The 20,228-nt window shown below is 31.1% G+C and overlaps 1 protein-coding gene across 2 annotated transcripts; it reads right to left on the bottom strand.

Moving 5' to 3' along the window:
- Positions 1-3,880: 3,880 nt before the first annotated feature.
- LOC134720624 (GMP reductase 2-like) lies at positions 3,881-20,155 on the bottom strand. Of its 2 annotated transcripts, XM_063582984.1 has the most exons (8): positions 19,921-20,155; positions 14,077-14,124; positions 8,648-8,767; positions 7,738-7,821; positions 7,129-7,302; positions 6,368-6,556; positions 5,017-5,219; positions 3,881-4,279 (listed from the first exon to the last, which is right to left on the bottom strand). In XM_063582984.1, the coding sequence occupies exons 1-8, from the start codon at positions 20,005-20,007 to the stop codon at positions 4,081-4,083; spliced, it is 1,104 nt and encodes a 367-aa protein (XP_063439054.1). In that variant the 5' UTR covers positions 20,008-20,155; the 3' UTR covers positions 3,881-4,080. The 2 variants fall into 2 exon arrangements, with proteins under 2 accessions (XP_063439054.1, XP_063439056.1); XM_063582986.1 differs by lacking the exon at positions 14,077-14,124 and having other exon boundaries at positions 19,921-20,154.
- Positions 20,156-20,228: the final 73 nt, after the last annotated feature.

Here is a 20,228-nt window from a genome sequence, read left to right as displayed (position 1 = left end):
GAAGTAAGACAAAACGTGAGATTTTGCAACGTTTATTAAAAAAGCGAGACCATTTAACGATTTAAAGTCGCTGAAACAAAAATCAAAAACAAGGAAAGAGACCGAAAATTCAAGAAGAAAAGTCAATTGGCGAATTTATGTGAAAGTCCGAAAAGGAATTGGTGCTGTTCTCTATCAAATACAAGACAGAAAAAATAAAACCATAGCCAAAATTAGTAGGGGTGTCAATAAGACAGAATCATCCCATTTACAAGCTTTTTATAGTGCACAAAAGTTTTATGAATATTAAATGAAAATTTATTTACTATTTTGACATATAATTCTTATACATTCTGAATAAGATGCGTCTGGTCAACATTATAGTTTGCCCCTGCTTACAATTCTTATATTAAGTACAGAATATAAAATGTTTTTTTCAATATTACCCAAATTAAAGGAACCATGGAACAATGAACATGTATGTCAAATATGATCAGCATTCAGAAATATGTAGACTCTGGCTATATAACCCCCGATTTTGTTTTTTGTCCATAGATTTATGAGTTTTGAACAGTGGTATACTACTGTTGCCTTTATTTATATAAACACAAGTCGTCGACAGTATGTTTAAACAAACGGATGTATTACAAGTTCACATGAAACAGCAATGCTGAGTTGCAACAACGAAGGAGAACAATAAGACAAGCCATTATCTAGTACTGTTGTCAACATGTACTTGTTCCGCAAAACAGCATAAACAATGTCATATGTGTTCCTGTTGGAACAAATATTCTATACCACTTATTCCGTTAGGAAAATATACTGTAATATTTATTCCAGTGGAAATAATTTTCCAGAGTATTCTTTTCCATTTTGAACTTCTATTTCGTCCTAACTGTCACGTGCATACGTCAGTTGGTCTTATATGTCTCATTGCCAATCATATAGCATATTCCTGATTTTATATAGCTAATTTAATTTATATTTTTGGAGTGACAAATTACATAAGAGTGATCATCAATGGAAACGAATTGTGTCCCTCTTCTTGCCGACTTGTTTCTTAATAATTATGATGCTGACTTCATACAGGAACTTCTTAGGAAGAAAGATAAGCAGCTAGCAATATCCTTTAACTCTACTTTCCGCTATATAGATGATGTTCTTTCACTAAATAATTTAAATTTGGTGACTATGTCGAATGCATCTATCTCATTGAACTAGAGATAAAGGATACAACAGATACAGTGAAGTCGGTCTCAAATTTTGACTCACATCTAGAAATTGACAATGAGGGTCGATTGAAAACAAAACTTTACGACAAAAAAGATAATTTCAGCTTTCCATTTCTAAGTAGCAACATTCCAGCAGCTCCTGCATACGCTGTATATATCTCCCAATTGATACGATATTCCCCTGCTTGCATTTCCTATCATGATTTTCTTGATAGAGGGTTGTTGCTCACAAGGAAGTGTGTACTATTGTTTGTCTGTTTGTCCTTTCACTTTTAGCCATGATGCTGTCAGTTTATTGTAGATTTATGAGTTTGACTGTCCCTCTGGTATCTTTCGTCCCACTTCTATAGAGAGTGAATATTGATAAAGACCTTAAACCAGCCATTACTACCAAAAACACAGACTTAAATAGAAACATTTGGATCCAAGCAGCATTTGCAAACAGATTTTGTTCTTTCGTGTCTCACATGAGTTAAAACAGGTAGTTTAATCAGGGTGCATAATATAGGTATCCATTAGATTAACAACTATTTGATGGAATATTAATCAACTTTTAAAACTCGATAGGTTGCTGATCCAATCGTCTAGCATTTTGATGATATCACCTTTGGTATCTTTGTTTTTAGAATCAGAGCGGTTCTTCACGAAATAATTTTTCATGACCTAAACAAAGAAATCCTTATGTGTGTAGAAAAAGTTCTGTTTGTGTGAAACAATGTATTCAATATTCCAATTGAGTATGGAGAATAGTAGTGTAATGCATACAAAATAAAGTCTCAATATCATAACCTATTTTCAATGGAGCTTTGTCTGCAATGACAAAATATAATCATAGAGGTTAGCCAGGTGTTTAAAAGTAGCTTCAAAATCAAACAATAATTTGCATCAAATCAAGAAATACAACAAAATATCATAATAACAGCAATTTTTATTAAAATTTCAATATCATCCACAAAAATAAAAGGACTAGCCATCAGTTTCTCATGATTTAAGAGGTAGCAAAAAAATCAAGTTCTGAAACATTTGTCATTTATAATTCACCATTATTAATTTCAAATGTAACAAGAACTGTAGATACATTAGTATTCTTTAAATATCAAAGCTTTTCTTAGTAACTTTTATTGGAACATAAGATAAAACCACTTGAAAAATAAGTTTTCCTTCTTATCAATGTATGTATGAACATTGATATCAACCAACATAAATGAATCCAGCACATTTCAAAACATGCACTTTGAAAAAAAATATGGCTACCAAAATAATCTATTATCAAATAATTTCTCTTGTACTCAAAATTCTGAATAAAAAAACTTTGTTTTATTTTAACAATAAGGTGTAAAATATGCCACACAGAAGTGGAAGTACTTGCAATATAACACAATATTAAATTGATATTCATTCAAGCTTAATGCTACAAGCATAATAGTTGGTCAATCAAAGTGGTGATTAACCTATTTTTTTTTTTATAAAACTCAATTTACAATTCTTCTGTTAAAGCTAAACTATTTAGGTGTGTACTCTTGGGAAACCCCAACCCCTAAAGTTAAAGCTTGTTTGTAAGCATATTAATGAATTCTATATGAGCTATACTATGAACTCATTTTTGAGTTATGGGATTGTCATACTAATATTCACCTTTTTCAAGGGGAATGATAACCCACATATTTAAATGTTCAACGGAGTACACTTTTTTTAAGGGCTCTTCAATGGCTTTGGGAAATCCATGATAAAAGGGTGATTCCTGTCTCAATTATCTTGGTAGTGACAACAACTATTAATCTTAAAGTTGGTTGAAATATAGTAAATATTAGCTAATCATTAACCTTTTGTACATGCATATATATGATGTAACTAAAATAAATACTGTACCCTTTGACAATACTGTATAAAACATTGATTTAAAATACTGCAACAATAAACACAGATTTGTCCACCATAAAAATACAAAATACAATTTACTTCCTTATAGAATGATATAACCCTGCTTGTCCCAGACTGCTTTGATATCTTAATCAAGTTGTAAAAATTGTAAAATATTATGCCATTTAAGAGTTGAATAACATCTAACATGTTTCGCATATATTTAATTTTTGAATTGACTGAATATTTCACACAGTGTATATCATTTGCTGTCTTTAATTGGTAAAGACTTTAATGACATTTCAAGCATAAAAGGAGAATTTTTATACAAGAAAAAAAAAGTTTGAAAAGGAAAGGAGTCAACTTTAAGACAGAACTTCTTTGAGATCAAAACATACCTTTTCCATTAACTTTTATAGAACTCCTAGAGTTTGGATCACCATCATTTACATTCAACAAGTAAATTTCCTCACAACAATGTCAAAATGATTTTTAACAAATAAAAACAATCTTTTTTTTTTAAATATAACATTCTGGGATCACCAGATTACAATAAACAATAAAAATTTACACCATGAAAAATTGTACAAATGATTATGAAAGAAATCACAAAATACCATCACAATTTTTCTTCTCCATATTTTTTCTTGTTAATAAAGATGGGAGGACTATATTAACACCTCATAAAACTCAGGTAAAACATTAAACAAGGACTGCAACAAAATCAAATAAATCAAAGTTTAAATCCAGATCAATAATGTTAATATAATCATATTTTCAAGGGGCTAATTTCACATATTTTGCATGTGAAAATAACACCCAGTATCAATTTGATCTGAATTTTCCCAAAAAATCAAAACAGAATTTTGATTATAAATCACAAAGTACAAAGATGTTATTGATAAATGAGATTCACCAGACTTAATAAAAAAGAACCGGGATCAGAGACATTTTTGGCAGAAAGCATTTGGATTTCTGGTAACTGGAATGGAGTAAGCATAAGAAATGATCAATGTTCTTTGGTATTAGCAGCATAGACTTCATTTAACTGTTGTGTGACTCGTATAAATGTTGTCCTACGACTGAGTTCCTTCAACTTCCCAGCACCAACATAAGTACATGTAGATCTGATACCTCCAAGTACATCTTGTATAGTGGTCTCCACGTCGCCTCTGTATTCTATCTGAACAGTCTTTCCCTCAGAAGCCCTGAAATAAAAAAGAATTATAGCCATTGTAGGAAACACCAAATTCTCATGCCTGTTAGACTGTTAGCAATTGGTTTTTATCATTTAAAACATTAATAGATATCAGTGAGGCAACCTTACTTTAGTGTTGACCTTTTTTTTAACTGAGCATGCTACTTCAACTGACATATACAATCTATCCTCTATGATTGTTTGCTGTTGACAACGGGAATTAATTAATGACAATCATTTTCTATATGAAAGTAAAGATGATTTGATGTTAATGGTGACTTTTGTGTCACAAATCAGAATGCTCAGTACTACACTAATAAGGCTCTGCATACTTTGACCTATATTGGTTTACTTTTACAAAATATGACTTGGATGAAGAGTTGTCTTATTGGCACTCATACCAAATCTTCTACTATCTAATAATCTTAATCAGATATCTAAATAGTTAGTTCACATAATAAAGGTAAGCAGTAAGTATGTCACACTACTCAAACACATTATTTTGACTCCAACCAACCAGTCTGCTCTTATTTCCAATTTGGTTTGAACCAATTTGAGGAAAACATATATATGATTTGATTTTCTGCAATTTAAGGCCACTTTTAAGAACTACTTTTGGGAAAAAATATAAACAAATCCTATTTAATTAGCTTTGACTTGTAGTATTTTGCCATGTGTCAGAAATCTGCCAATATGATGGCAATAAATAACAAAAACTTGCATTCCTATAGTAATATGTTTCTATACCTATATTCAGCTACACCTCCAGCATGTTTTTTCATTGCTGTAGCAGAACTCATTCCATAAAACAACTTGAACTTCTTTCCATTCTGTTCTATCATCTCTCCACCAGACTCTGTATGGCCTGCCAACATTCCTCCCAACATTACATAATCCGCTCCAGCTCCAAACGCCTTGGCTACATCACCTGGACAGGTACAACCTCCATCCTGTAAACATTATTCAGTTTAGTTGAAAAATTACTTATTTAGAAGTCATATCAAGCTCTGTAATGTATAGATTTCATCAGTAATGCATGCATAATTAACATCCCAAAAAGATCAATGATATATGGAAGTAAAGGGTTGCATTCATCTTGAAATACTTTTTTTTTTATTAGCCAAGGTATATCTGAAAAACATTCAACTAAAAGCACATCGACTACACATTTTGCGCCACAGAGCCATTTAAGGATATTTAACTTATATAAATATGATATTGACTGTTGTACCCCTATTTTTGACATTTTTACTCTTTGAGTATGTTTGTTTTGTTCATGCATCGTTGACAATTTAATGGAATTTGATGCGACTGTCATATAAGTGAGAGGTTTAGCTAGCTATAAAACCAGGTTCAATCCACCATTTTCTACATTAGAAAATGCCTGTACCAAGTCAGGAATATGACAGTTGTTACCCATTCGTTTGATGTGTTTGGACTTTTGATTTTGCCTTTTGATTTTTGATTTTCCTTTTTGAATTTTCCTCGGAGTTCGGTATTTTTGTGTTTTTACTTTTTTCTAGATAGATCATAACCTATATATATCACTGGAATCAGAATGTTCTCTAGTTTATAATGGAATAAAAAAAAATGTACTTTTAACAGTAAAAAAAAGTTTTATCCAGAGAAACTGGGAAAAACCTTGCCCAACTTAAGCTTAAAAAAATTAAAATCAGGTCATGTGCACACCCCTGAAGACATGATACCTGCATATTTTTCATAATCAAAATTGTATGAATTTCATAGATTTTTACCTGGTCTTTCAAAAAAATCATGAAATGGCCTGCTCTGAAAAGAGCTACAGTGGCTGCAAATAAGTTTTCAGTTTTCACTGCCAAAAAAACAGACTGTTTACAGTGTTGTCTCCCCTTAAAACATGAATATTTAATCTAAATTTTTAAATTATTTTAATGATTCAACCAGCTTTAATTGAAGTTAATTAACATATTTTTACAACTAAATAAAAAAAACAAGATACTTTTTCACCAATTATATTGATAAAAAGGGACTTCCCTCCATGTCTATTTTTAGTCAGGTAATAACCCCTAGTTTTTTATACGAAACTGTTTATAGCACCCATAAGATTATAAATACATACTGATATGATATGTCCTCCTAGCCCATGAGCAGCATCAGCACACTCTATCACAGCACTTAACTGTGGGTAGCCAACACCAGTCTTCTTCCTTGTCGTACACACACTACCCGGACCAATGCCAACCTTTATTATGTCAGCACCAGACAAAATTAATTCTTCAACCATCTCACCAGTAACTACATTTCCTGCCTGCAATTAAAATAGATTCATGGTCATTACTGGTGAAAAATAATTTCTAATAAAAGTGCACTGGTTTCTAGAAATTCCAGAGTGATAAATCTATTTTGGACCTTTTAAAGCTTGCTGCTCTGTGTGAGTGAAGGCTCTGTGTCTAAGGCCGTACTTTGACCTATAATGGTTTACTTTACCATGTTTATACACATTGTAATTTTCAAGGAGAGTTGTCTCATTGGCACTCATACCACATCTTATTTCTATGTTCTTCTGATCAAATTAACAGAAAAATAAAATAGTTTACATATTTTGAAAGTAACAGCTAGGCATACTGTGTATTCATTTTTTTTTCGTGGGTATTAATTTTCGTGGATTGATGAAAACTTGCATTTTTCGTTTGTAAATTTTGTATCCAACGAATAACATTGAATCCACAGTAAGAACCATTAGGTTGAAAGGTGTCCTCTTTTCTTATATTTTCTTACTGACTGGTGCCCAAATTAGTCAATCTATACCTTTATGACATTTATAACTGATCCCTAACCTTTTTTAATTGGATTTCTAGCCAATCAAATGTGTCTATTTACCATAATAGTATGAGTAGGGAACTCTTTCCTGACATCTCTAACAAACTGTACAAAATGTTCAGAGTAACCATTAGCAACATCTACACAAATGTACTTTATTCCTGGGACAGCTTCAATGATTTGTTTTAGTTTCTCCAAGTCAGCTTTTCCTGTCCCCGTACTGGCTGCTACATACTGAAAAATAAACAAGAAATGTTAACCTGTGTACAGAGGACATTTGTAACGGTACTTATGGTATGGATGTCAGTCTCTCTTATACTGAAGAATGACAAACTAAAATAAGAATGTGTTCTTAGTACATGGATGCCCAGCTAACACTATCATTTACTATGTTCAGTGGACCATGACATTGGGGTCCAAACTCTTAATTTGGCATTAAAATTAGAAAGATCATATCATACTGAACATGTGTACTTAGTTGTATCAAATATTTTTGTCATTATGCCTTTAATTAATCTTAGTTTGTATTTTTTTTTTTGGGGGGGGGGGGGGGTGTATTTTATCCCTTAAATGATTTGCTGTTGTTTTATAATTAAGAATATGTAGCATTTTCATTTAACTTGAATTGTTCAGACTAGAAACTGCTATGGCACCATTATATGAACATACCTTTAGTACATCAGGATTGTTTACTGCAAATTCTTTCCAGGCTGCTATAGAGTAATGTTTATGTATACATGTAAACACACAAAACTGTAAAAAATATAAAAATAGAATTAGCGGTATCAATTTTATATCCTATAATTCAATCTAAATGTTTAAACCTGTTCCCAGCTTTTTATTTTCATGTTTTTTTTTCTTATCTCCCTTAACAATCCTTAGAGAATATTTGCACTATTTTATCTAAATTGCAAAATCAGCAGAAATAAAAATGTCACTAAATTTTACACTTCATAGTGACTCTAGCACATGTCCATATGTCTGTCCAAAGTCCATTCAGATGATTTCAGTGGTTGTTTTTTATAATAGCTTCACATTTGGGTAGACAATGTTTATGGTTGAAGACTGCATATTGAACTCTAGTTTATGTGTTGTTTGAATGAGTGTTGTCTTATTAATATAACCTCCTCTTCCCCACACTACCTGGTCTATAAAAATCTCATACACGCCTCCGGGTGGGTGCAGGAATTTCTTGCTACATTGAAGACCTGTTGGTGACCTTCTGCTGTTGTTTTTTCTTTGGTCGGTTTGTTGTCTCTTTGACACATTCCCCATTTCAATTCTCAATTTCATGTATAGACATCAGTTTCTCTAAGGAAAATTTCCATTTTTAGTTTTCCCATACTGTCATGACTGTCCCGTGAAAATATATCCTTTTATAATCTGAAAATTTAGTATGCTTCTGTCCTCTTCAATTTCAAACCTGTTTAAAATTTGATGTAATAGTAAGTATCAATCACTTCATTTCTTAATTCATTTTCACAATCATGACAATGAAATAAAAGATGGTTTGTGTATGTTAATGAGTCAAGACTAATAAATTGTGTCCTGTTAGAAATATAACAACAACTTAACTTACACTTCCAAGTGTTTTTGCCATTTCAAATGTGCCTACTGTATCCATGTTAGCGGCCATAACTGGTATCCCAGTATACTCCTGTTTGGAGTTTCTGAAGTTATATGACCGCATGAGGTCAACCTGAAAAATAAAAAGGACCAGTGTTTAAAATAACATCTCATTAATAACTTTGATTTATCCACATTGTTTTTTTTTTAATTTTTATTATTTATAACTTCCAATTTACAACATAATATACACAAATATAATAGCAATATAATATATAAATCTATAGATATTATCTAATCAATACAACTGTCTATTAGGAAGCAATTTTTTTTTTTTTTTTTTTTTTTAAATACAAATATAAGATAAAGAGTAAAGCAGTTTGAACACCGGAGAGAGAGAGGGAGAGAGAGAGAAAGAGAGTGAGAGTGAGAGAGAAGAGTGTGATGAGTTTTCAATATAATTCATCTAGAAATTGAATTCTATTTTAGTATAGTAAATACAGCATTTTCATTTATAACATGTATAATATTGAATGTAAAGTATATACATTTTTGTATTTAACTAAGTAATGTATCAAAAACATTCCATTCTCTGAGAAACTGATGTTCACATTTGTTTTTCATAGCAATATTTTTGTCCATTGCATACACATATTTCATCTTTTCTTTTACTGAGTTTAATGTAAGATCCACATTGTTGGTGCATAATACAATTTCTTGATTTAAAAAATCTCCCGATGACTTTACTCAAATATTGCACTAGTTTTATCTGTTTGGAAAATCTGTTTAACAGTTATTGTTAGCGTCAAACTTTTGGAACTTTACTAATAGTTATCAAAGGTACCAGGATTATAATTTATTACGCCAGACCCGTGTTTCGTCTACATAAGACTCATCAGTGACGCTCAAATAGAAAAATTTATAAAGCCAAACAAGTACAAAATTGAAGAGCACTGAGTATCCTCAGTAAAGTGGGCATAGGAAAAGGATGAATCTTGATAATATAAATATATAAGTTAGTTACTGGTATGTGTGAATGTAATGCTGTTGAAATCATATGCATGTTAATATCTTCACTTCACAGTAAAGGAGTAGGTCTTGTATGGGCCAATTCTGGCCTCAAATTCATGTTACGAAAGGTTTGGACACTTTTTAAACATTTAAGTGTCTATTTCAGTTGATTCAATAAGTTTATGAGAAAGATTTCAACTGATTTAGTCATTAAAACACTATGATTCAAGCTTGATTAGGGAAAATCTATCAAATATGCCAACATTTTTCACTTTTTAGATGATTTTCGTCAATCAAAGAGCTGATAGCTCTGAAGTGGAAGAAGGTGAATAAAAGGTAACTTGAATTACCATAAAAGCAGCCCCATGTCTTGCTATTACTTAGCTTACACAATGAAATCTAATTATATTAACATTTACAAATTTAAATTTAAAGATTTTCTAGGAATTAATCTAACTACTAGACCTTTTATTAGACTAGTTGCACATATTGTATGTTAACTTCTAAATAGTTATAAACAAATTTATCATATAAACTTCAATTTAATCCTTGAAAGGAGGTCTAGATTGCTAAAATAATTTATAAATTTTTTTTTTTTTATATGTACAAAATCATTTAAATTCATTTAATCAACATCCTTTTATGATTATTTGATTAAAATATTAATCATTTATAGTCTTTTTACAATTAACATTTTTAAAAGCAAAATATCTGAAAACAGGATAAAACAAAGGGAAGTAACAAAAAAGTATTTCAATATTCCCAATACACATCGTTTTGATAACACAACGGCAGTTAGCCGGAGGTAAACATCGTTGATTACCAGTATGTTTGACACCCAAGCTGTCAAGTGAAGCCATATAATTATACATCTTCTTTGATGTTCAGGTAAAATTTAACACAGGTGTCAATTATACCCGGAAGGTAGTAAGAAATGATCAAATATGGGTCTGAAAAATTTCATACACGGGAGTTTTTTCTCCTAAACGGGAGGTTCACATGTATGTAACGAAGGGCATCTAATTCACATGACAAAGGAAAACCATGAATAAAGACAACACTTTATATATCCTTTTTATTTATATAAAAACAAAATCTTGTTGTCTGCAGGATTGCAAATTCGTAACTTCAAGGGCGAACTTGTAAACAGGGCGAGTTGTCCCGATACCAAATTCACGCATGCGTAATACAAATAGTTAAAACATCCAATCGTAACTACTCGGCCATTCTCGCTATGCAGTACAATAACAGTTATTTCTTCGTGCAACCAGAAAGGCCGAGTAGTTCCGATTGTTAAAACATCCTGTTACAAATAAACAAATAACGTTCATGTGGATGAGATGAAATCTAATAATTTACATAAATAAAAGGGTCATATTTACAAAGTGATTGTTTTACAATCATAATTCACAAATTAAATGATTCAGATGCCTAAGCATGTGTAAAAATCGGTGTCAGGAATCTAAGTTGTTTTGAAATTGTAATACACGAAATGAATGCGGCATACAGAGACTCAATGCCAATGGTCAGCCCCTAAAGTCTTCAGAAGACTTGACGTCTTCTTCCACTAAAAATGAAAGTGGCCTCATCCATTTTCATCCTCAACCTTTATGTATGTTATTTATTATCATTAAATACAACTTATATTTCAATATTAAGAATGAACACAAATGCGCCCACTTTCATTTAAGACGGAAACCGTCTAAAATTTAACTAAAATGCTAAAATGTGAAAATTTCATTAATTAAGCATGACTTAAAAAACAGCCCATATTTATGTAGCAGAAGCATTCTACTTTCCAATAAATAAAAGTTGACATTTTAACAATTTTATAAATCTTCTTTATTTTGGAGCCAATAAGGTGTCTTACTGGACCTATTCCTTTTAAGTGCCTAGCTAATTAAGTAACTCATCATAAGTTAGCTTTTCCCTTCAATGGAAAAATGTCTTTTATATCCAAATTCACACATTAACTGACTTTGCATTATAAAATGTCGTTTTTCGAATCTATTAAATGACAAGACTTATATATATCAAGATTTAAACAAATTTTGCAGTGTAATCCAAAGAAGTCTGTTTTAACAAGTATGTCAACTTATTGTTCTATTTAATATATATCTTTTCAGAAGTATGTCAACTCATTGCTCCATTTAATATCTATTGAACACGAATTGTACAGTGTTCTAAGTCATTATATATCTCCTGACTACATTATTAATGCATGTTTGGCTTTCACTGTTTCTAGGTATACTTGTATTTAAATATGTAAATGTTATTTTAACAACAAAAGATTATGTTAAAGTGATGCATGCATGACTTTATTAAAATGGTACATAGTGATTAACTTCCAGTAAAGACGTGCCACATTGCCATATATATATATATATACATAAAACTCATTTGTGCATTTCGTCTTGACTTAAAGGTATACTGTAAATTCAGAAATTATTGCGTGCATTTATTATTGCAATTTTGTCATTTTAGACTTAAATGTGATTTTAATTTCTACGATTTGAGAAAAATCCTGTTAAATTCATATAAAAAAAAAAAATGTGCCTTAAAATTATTGCATTTACAATTCAGTCGCATTTTTCACAATAATAAAAACCTTGCATTAATTTCTGAATTTACAGTAGTCTGTACAGTTACCTAACAGTTTTTCAGACCATGAAAGTAGTATCTAGTTATTTAATTCCATGGTCGTACTTGGCTCAAGTCTAGCTATTAATAGCTTTGTCAAGTATTCTGTGACCTTCGGTGTCCTAAATTTTTACTTATTAATAAGATTCTTACAAAAATCCCATAGAACATGAAAGATGTTGCTTCATATGATTTCTAATATTAAAACATAGCTATGGTCAGATTTCTTCAGATTTTTGTACATCAAAAATACATCCAAGTGATATACACAGTGTATCATAGCCACCAGAGAGTGAGTACCTAATAAGTTATCTCCCTTTTATTGACACGAAATGCATTATATGCCTAAACATTGTATATGTATTGGTTTTAACTGTAATTTCAGATTAAGCAAACTTCACTCAAAAAGATTTTCTTCAGTGATTGAATGTTGATGAGAATAACTTTACACCAATATTAAAGATGTGTGCAAAATAAAACAAGCCATACACTACTGTGGATTCAGTAATATTCGTTTGATACCAATTTTCGTGGATTTCGTGGGTACAAGAGAACCACGAATTTAAATGTTCAACGAATTACAAATATTCTTAAGGAATGTATGTGGACTTTGTTAAAACCACGAAATTAAATATCTACGAATATACAGGTTTTCATCAAACCACGAAAATTGATATCCACGAAAATAAATGAATCCACAGTATATTCATATTACTAACTTTTGAATTTAACTATTATCAATTACTTTGTTGTTTATAGAACATTAGCTGCGAAAACATAGCTCTATTGTCCTTTGATTTGGTCCGCAAATATCAAAAATCATCAAAAGGACCTTAAGAGCTTCGTTTTCGCAGCTAATGGAACATATGAAACAGCTTATTTTCAGCAATATCATATATAGATTGTATGTTTGATTTTACTTTTTACAGATGCTCTTTCTTGACAGAGTACCAGGATGTCCTACCACTAAGTTGTCAGAAAAAGTTCAAGTGCAGACTGCCTCAAAATAGTTAATATGACAAAAGTCTATTATATATCCAATGTAGGTTGCAGTCAAAGGGACAGGTTGCTACTTGCTGTCAGTAACCAATGAAAAACATGCTTTATACAATACATTTTCCACATCAAGAGATGTTTTTTTAGTTTTTCAAAATTTAATTGGTGTCAAATAATTTTCTTAAATAATTTGACTGGGTCATAATTGCTATCTTAAATCAGTAACATCCCCAAATCTATTGACAATATTATTACATGGTAAGAAACTATAAAATTTATCTATTAAATTGAGCTTTAGAAAAAGAGGATTTTCTACGGTTTCATAGAATACAACTTATACAGTTTATTTTTCCCTTTAATATTGTATGAATATTGTTTTCTGTATCCTGAAATTTACCTATATATAAATAGATCTAACAAGATTTAGCAGATCTCCTACATCAAGACTCAGCACAGCAAATCTCAAACAATTACAAGTACATTATATGTTATGTGTATACATGTACAGTACAACACAAAAATCCAATGATGGTTGAAAGTTGTATGTTCCTTTTGTTCTAAAGATCAATATCCCCATAATAAAATATATAAAATTGTATACATTTTGTACCTATACATTTTCCCTTAACTGTTTTTTTTTTACTAATTATTTTTGTGAAAAAAATATAATAAATTTACAAATGAAACACTACATCATATAGTTAATATTTTAACTTGTACATGGAGGACAGTGAAAAATGGCAGCCATAATTATGGTTGATAATGCAGGAGCACACGGCACAACAAACAACATACCGTAAAAGATGTTGTTGAAGAACTTGCTGTAGCATAACTAACTCGGTTCTGTAATAATTTTAAAACATTCAAATTTGGCAGCTGCTAACTGCTTTTATTCCTCATTTAAAATCACCCTTTCTTGCCTATACTCTCAGTGTAAAGGTATTTTCTCAATGAATAGGTGTTTTTTTTTTTTTATCTTCAATGATCTAGTTCAATATTTCTCTCATCAAAATTAAGAAAGTATAAAATAACAAATCTGTATTTCACACATCTTTCATGGTTTTATGACCTCTTTTTGATAAATACACATGTATGCATACTCTAATTTTCAATTTAAAACATAAAAATCATTCCAATTTTAATTGAAAAAGAAATGTTCATACAGGCATAACACTGTCACAGCATGTAAAATCTCTAAAAATGGTGTACTAGCTATTCTCATCCAACAGAAATCACATCAAACAAAATAACTTCAATATTGACTCATGTAATATATACATATCATCAGCATTTTTTCAACATAACGCCTTATTGAAATTGTAATAAGTATCCGACTAGATATTGATATTGACTCTTGTTTAATCAAGAAAAGTAACACAAAAAATCACCAAGACAAGTATATAAATATGAACTTTAAAATTGTGTAAACCAAAAGATTTGCAAATTTACTCTAATAAACAAGAGGCTCTCAAGAGTCTGAATCGCTCACCTTATTTTTTTTGTTTAAATCTCTCATCAATGATTATTTTGGCTTTTCAATTTATTTAAATGTTCTTTGAATCGTCATATTTTCTTCAAAAGCAAAAAAAAAAATCATTTTCTCCTATGTTCTATTTTAGCCATAGGAGCTATGTTTCTTGACATACATGTACAAGGAAATAAAATATAAAATTTATACTAGATACTCTGAAACTCAGAAATTGATACAGCAGTTTCAAAGGAGAAGATTTTTTAAAGTAAGTCAACATGATGAACAAATTGTGAAAAAAGTCTTTAAAGGGCAATAACTCCTTAAGGGGTCAATTGACTTATTTGTAGATCTTACTTTGCTTAACATTTTTGCTATTAACAGTTTATCTGTATCTATAATAATATTCAAGATAGTAACCAAAAACTGCAAAATTTCTTTAAAATCATCAATTCAGAGGCATTATACCTGCAAAACCAGTTACCCAATTCAGCTGAAAATTTCAGGACAGGTAGACCTTGACCTAATTAATACTTTAACTTCTTGTCTTATTTGCTCTAAATGCTGGAGTTTTTGAGATATAAGCCAAAAACTGCATTTTAACCTGTGTTCTATTTTTAGCCATGACGGCCATGCTTTTCGATGAAATAGAAAATAAAACACAAACTTTATTTTATACACCCTACTGATCATTCAGTTGAAGTTTGGTTGAATTTGGTAGAGTAGTTTTAGAGGAGAAGATTTTTTAAAGTTAGCAAATATGATGAACAAATTGTGAAAAATTGTCATTAAAGGACAATAACCCCTCAAGGGGTCAATTGACAATTTTTGTCATATTAACTTATTTGTAGATTTTATTTTGCTGATCATTTTTGCTGTTTACAGTTTATCTTTATCTATAATAATGTTCAAGATAATGACCAAAAACTGCAAAATTTCCTTAAAATTACCAATTAAGTGGCAGCAACCCACAATGGGTTGTTTGATTCATCTGAAAATTTCAGGGCTGATAGATCTTGACCTAATGAACAATTTTACCCTCTGTCAGATTTGCTCTAAATGCTTTCGTTTTTGAGATATAAGCCAAAAACTGCATTTGACCCCTATGTTCTATTTTTAGCAATGGCGATCATGTTTGTTGATAGATCAAAACTTCGGATACAATTTATAAACTAGATACCCTAAGGAACATTCAGTTAAAGTTTGGAAGTATTTGGCCTAGTAGTTTCAGAGGAGAAGATTCTTGAAATAGTTTACGACGACAGACGAAGATGATGACGGACCCCAAGTGATGGCATAAGCTCCCATGGCTATGCCAGGTGAGCTAAAAAAGGATACAAGAAGGGTTTATACAGTAATTTAAAAAAGATTTACATGAATGGCAGTTTGAAATTATGAATGAACTTTAATGCCAACTAGAAAGACTCTGACAGACTGAGTGAGAGTGAAATCATTGTTATCGATAGCTGATTACAAACAAGTTGAAGGTAAATGATTCAGTATTAGATGTACATGTATTACCAACATAAATATTGTGGTTGTCCACACTGTTAAGCCTAAGGGAATACCTCTAAATCACTCAACAGATTTTACAAACCCCCTCACATTGTAGCTATAGTCATAAAAGGATTACGAACATACAAGAGCTTTATAGCCAGCCCAGGTCACTTAACACATCCATCATGATTATCTGTGAGAGCATACATATATTTAGTTGGCATCTCTGTTGAACTCTTCTATGACTTTTTATTTTGCTTGAATTCAAAGAAATAGTACAACAGGTGGTTAAATTAAGTCATAGTGCACTTTAGATATTTTTTACTTATTAATTAATATATATATATTATATATTGATCTATGGTATCTGTAATCATTGGTAATCAAATAGACATAAAATATTTAAATATTCTATATTTTTGCTTGAACGTAATGATGTATACCATATTAAAAAGTCTAAAATTTCTAGTCTAGAAATTCAACACTTTGTTTGGGGGGATAAGGGTGATGTTTCAACTCGCTATGCCTTGCAATTGACATACAAACATAAAAATTATCTTAATAAAACAAAAAGGCTACATATGCATGGAATTAGAGATCTGACTGATCTGTTTCGATGCTTTACAGCTTTATGCATCAATTCTGATCAGGTAATTTTTCCCAATAAAGGAATGAAACAAAATCAGCTTTTAATTAGTGTATTTGAGAGAAATTGAATTACTCAAAATATTAATACACATAAATTAAGAAATAAATATATCTACTGCTTTGTATAGCAATTTCTTGAAATCAATGTAAATGAGTATAAACTTCGAGATTCTTTCTTCCAGTTTGGAACCATGTTGGATATATACAATGATATACATGTACTAATTGTATACTGTAGAAACATTAATTTGTGTGGGGTTAAAATTTTGTGGTTTTGGCTTTAAATAAGGTTTGATGGCATGGGGATTTAATTTTGTGGTTTCAAGCAGATTGAAGCAATATTATATGTACCGGTAGGCTAAATTTTCATTGATACTGTTTGGTCTCTTAGCTGGTTTTTGGTTCTACATGCATCTATTTGTGCAAAATTATTAAATTAAAGACTAAATATCAGTAAATTTCAGATTTAAAATAGATGCACTGTGCAACACCTTTCCTGGGTTATCATGGTAATAGAAGGCCCTGTTTGCATATTTTTAAAAGACATGTTCATGAAGATTTTAAATTAAAGATTAATGTAATGAGCATCATTTGTCTTTTCTTTTGGTTAATTCTTCGTGTATCTCCTGATGTTGACATGGTAACTCTAGATAAGTTATATAATGCATGCAATCAGTAGTCCATTATTACATGTGTTATCATGAATAATAATTATAACTTCTGAGGTAATATACAGGAATGAACACAATGTTTTAATTATTGACACAATTACATTAATTGTAATCAGAATGAGATGAAAGAGACTTCTATCATCTATTGAATAACATTAGAACATTTTAAATTTGTTAAAACTCTCTACAGACATCATGGACATGTCCATTTGTACATTGTCTGTTCATATATAGAGCTTAACTACCAATATTTGATACATGCAATGTACATTGTAAATGCACAATGAAGCAGTATAATTGAACCCCATCAAATGAACCTTTGTTAATGAAATTCACTGACTTAATATCAGAATTCTTGCTTTTAAAACAAATGTTTCAAAATAATATGTAGTTCTAACAAGAGTGCACACACTGAAATATTTCGCCTTCTTAACTAATCATTGATATTATGTTGATAGTTGTAAGTATAAAGCTTTATTACAACTGTCACATAAACTTAAAATTAACCAAGATAGCTAAACAAAGACCAATGAACCATGAAAATGAGGTCAAGGTCAGATGAACCATGCCAGGCAGACATGCACAGCTAACAATGCTTTCACACATTAAATATAGTTGACCTATTACTTATAGTTTAAGAAAAATAGACCAAAACACAAAAACTTAACACTGTGCAATGAACCGTGAAATTAAGGTCATGGTCAAATAAAACGTGCGGGACTGTCATATAGATCATAAAATATTTCCATACACCAAATATAGTTGACCTTCAGCATATAATATTAGATTAAAAGACCAAAACTCAAAAACTTAACTATAACCACTGAACCATGAAAATAAGGTCACGGTCAAATGACCGCTGCCCGCTAGACATATACACCTTACAATCATTCCATACAACAAATATAGTAGACCTATTGCATAAAGTATAATAAAAACAGACCAAAACACAAAAACTTAACTTTAACCACTGAACCATGAAAATGAGGTCAAGGTCAAATGACATCTGCCCGCTAGACATGTACACCTTACAAGCATTCCATACAACAAATATAGTAGACCTATTGCATAAAGTATAAGAGAAACAGACCAAAACACAAAAACTTAACTATAACCACTGAACCATGAAAATGAGGTCAAGGTCAGGTGACACCTGCCAGTTGGACATGTACACCTTACAGTCCTTCCATACGCCGAATATACTAGCCCTATTGCTTATAGTATCTGAGATATGGACTTGACCACCAAAACTTAACCTTGTTCACTGATCCATGAAATGAGGTCAAGGTCAAGTGAAAACTGTCTGACGGGTATGAGGACCTAACAAGGTACGCACATACCAAATATAATAATCCTATTACTTATAATAAGAGAGAATTCAACATTACAAAAAATCTGAACTTTTTTTTCAAGTGGTCACTGAACCATGAAAATGAGGTCAAGGACATTGGACATGTGACTGACGGAAATTTCGTAACATGAGGCATCTATATACAAAGTATGAAGCATCCAGGTCTTCCAGCTTCTAAAATATAAAGCTTTTAAGAAGTGAGGTAACGCCGCCCGCGCCGCCGTAGCCGCCGTAGCCGCCGCCGCTGTAGCCGTAGCACTATCCCTATGTCGAGCTTTCTGCAACAAAAGTTGCAGGCTCGACAAAAATGATACATGTAAAACTGAGACAATTTATAAGAAAACTTCCAACTTATTTGACAAAATGTTTAGATAATACCACAATAAATGGTTCTAATCATCACCAAGATATTATGTGTTGTAAGGTAGATTTTCTACTGTCAAGATTGAAGTTTTTGGAAGTTGACATTTATTCTAGTTTTATATCATTTCTATCATTCTATGTGCAATTTCAAGCATCAAAGAGTTGCCGTGGTTGCATGATTAAATTAATATGCACCAGAGAAATATATAACTTTGTACAGACAGTTGTATATTTGGTAAGGTCATGGTATTGTAGGGATACTAAAATTGCACCTACATGTATCTTGACAGTTTTATCCACATTTATCTAAGAAATTAGAATGGTGACTGTGACACTACGTTATCAGGTTATGCCCTTGAATTGGACCTAAAGATCCACATTTACTCCTTTGGAAAAGATATCCATTGCAGATAGCTTATTTCCTTTGAACCTCTTATGACTTATGAAAAAATGACCTTCAAAATGTATGTCTTTTTAGAGCCTTATCAGATATTTTGTAAGCAACTGTTTGATAAAGTTAAGAATTGATAGAATTACTGTTTGCACTGTAAAGACATAATTAAAACAAAGTATGTCAATATATACATAACTTTTAACCCATAATTCCAAATGCTCATTTGATATGCATATTTTTTATTTACCTCAGACCTTGATTTGAGAGTACTTCTCTTTGGACGAACCAAGACATCTTTAAAGTCCAATTTAATGTCGTTGTCGATCCTAGGCATGTTGGTAGCTTGTAATGAATATGTGTAACAAGATATTTCTCCTGGTCAAATGTTGATTTGATGCCAAATTTTGAGCGGTTTCACGCAAGATTCTCCACGCCTCCGCAACTTTGTTTTTTTTCCGGGTAATGCTATTACGGGGAAGCAATATTTTGACATTTATTTTTAGAAAGAACTGATATTTTAAACCTTTCTTGAATAAATAATTTCTATAAAATTTT

The sequence above is a fragment of the Mytilus trossulus genome, chromosome 6 (genome assembly GCF_036588685.1).
Source record: "Mytilus trossulus isolate FHL-02 chromosome 6, PNRI_Mtr1.1.1.hap1, whole genome shotgun sequence".
NCBI classification, from domain to species: Eukaryota; Metazoa; Mollusca; class Bivalvia; order Mytilida; family Mytilidae; genus Mytilus; species Mytilus trossulus.
The sequence above is the reverse complement of the archived record's forward strand: the minus strand, read 5'-3'. Positions and strand labels throughout refer to the sequence as shown.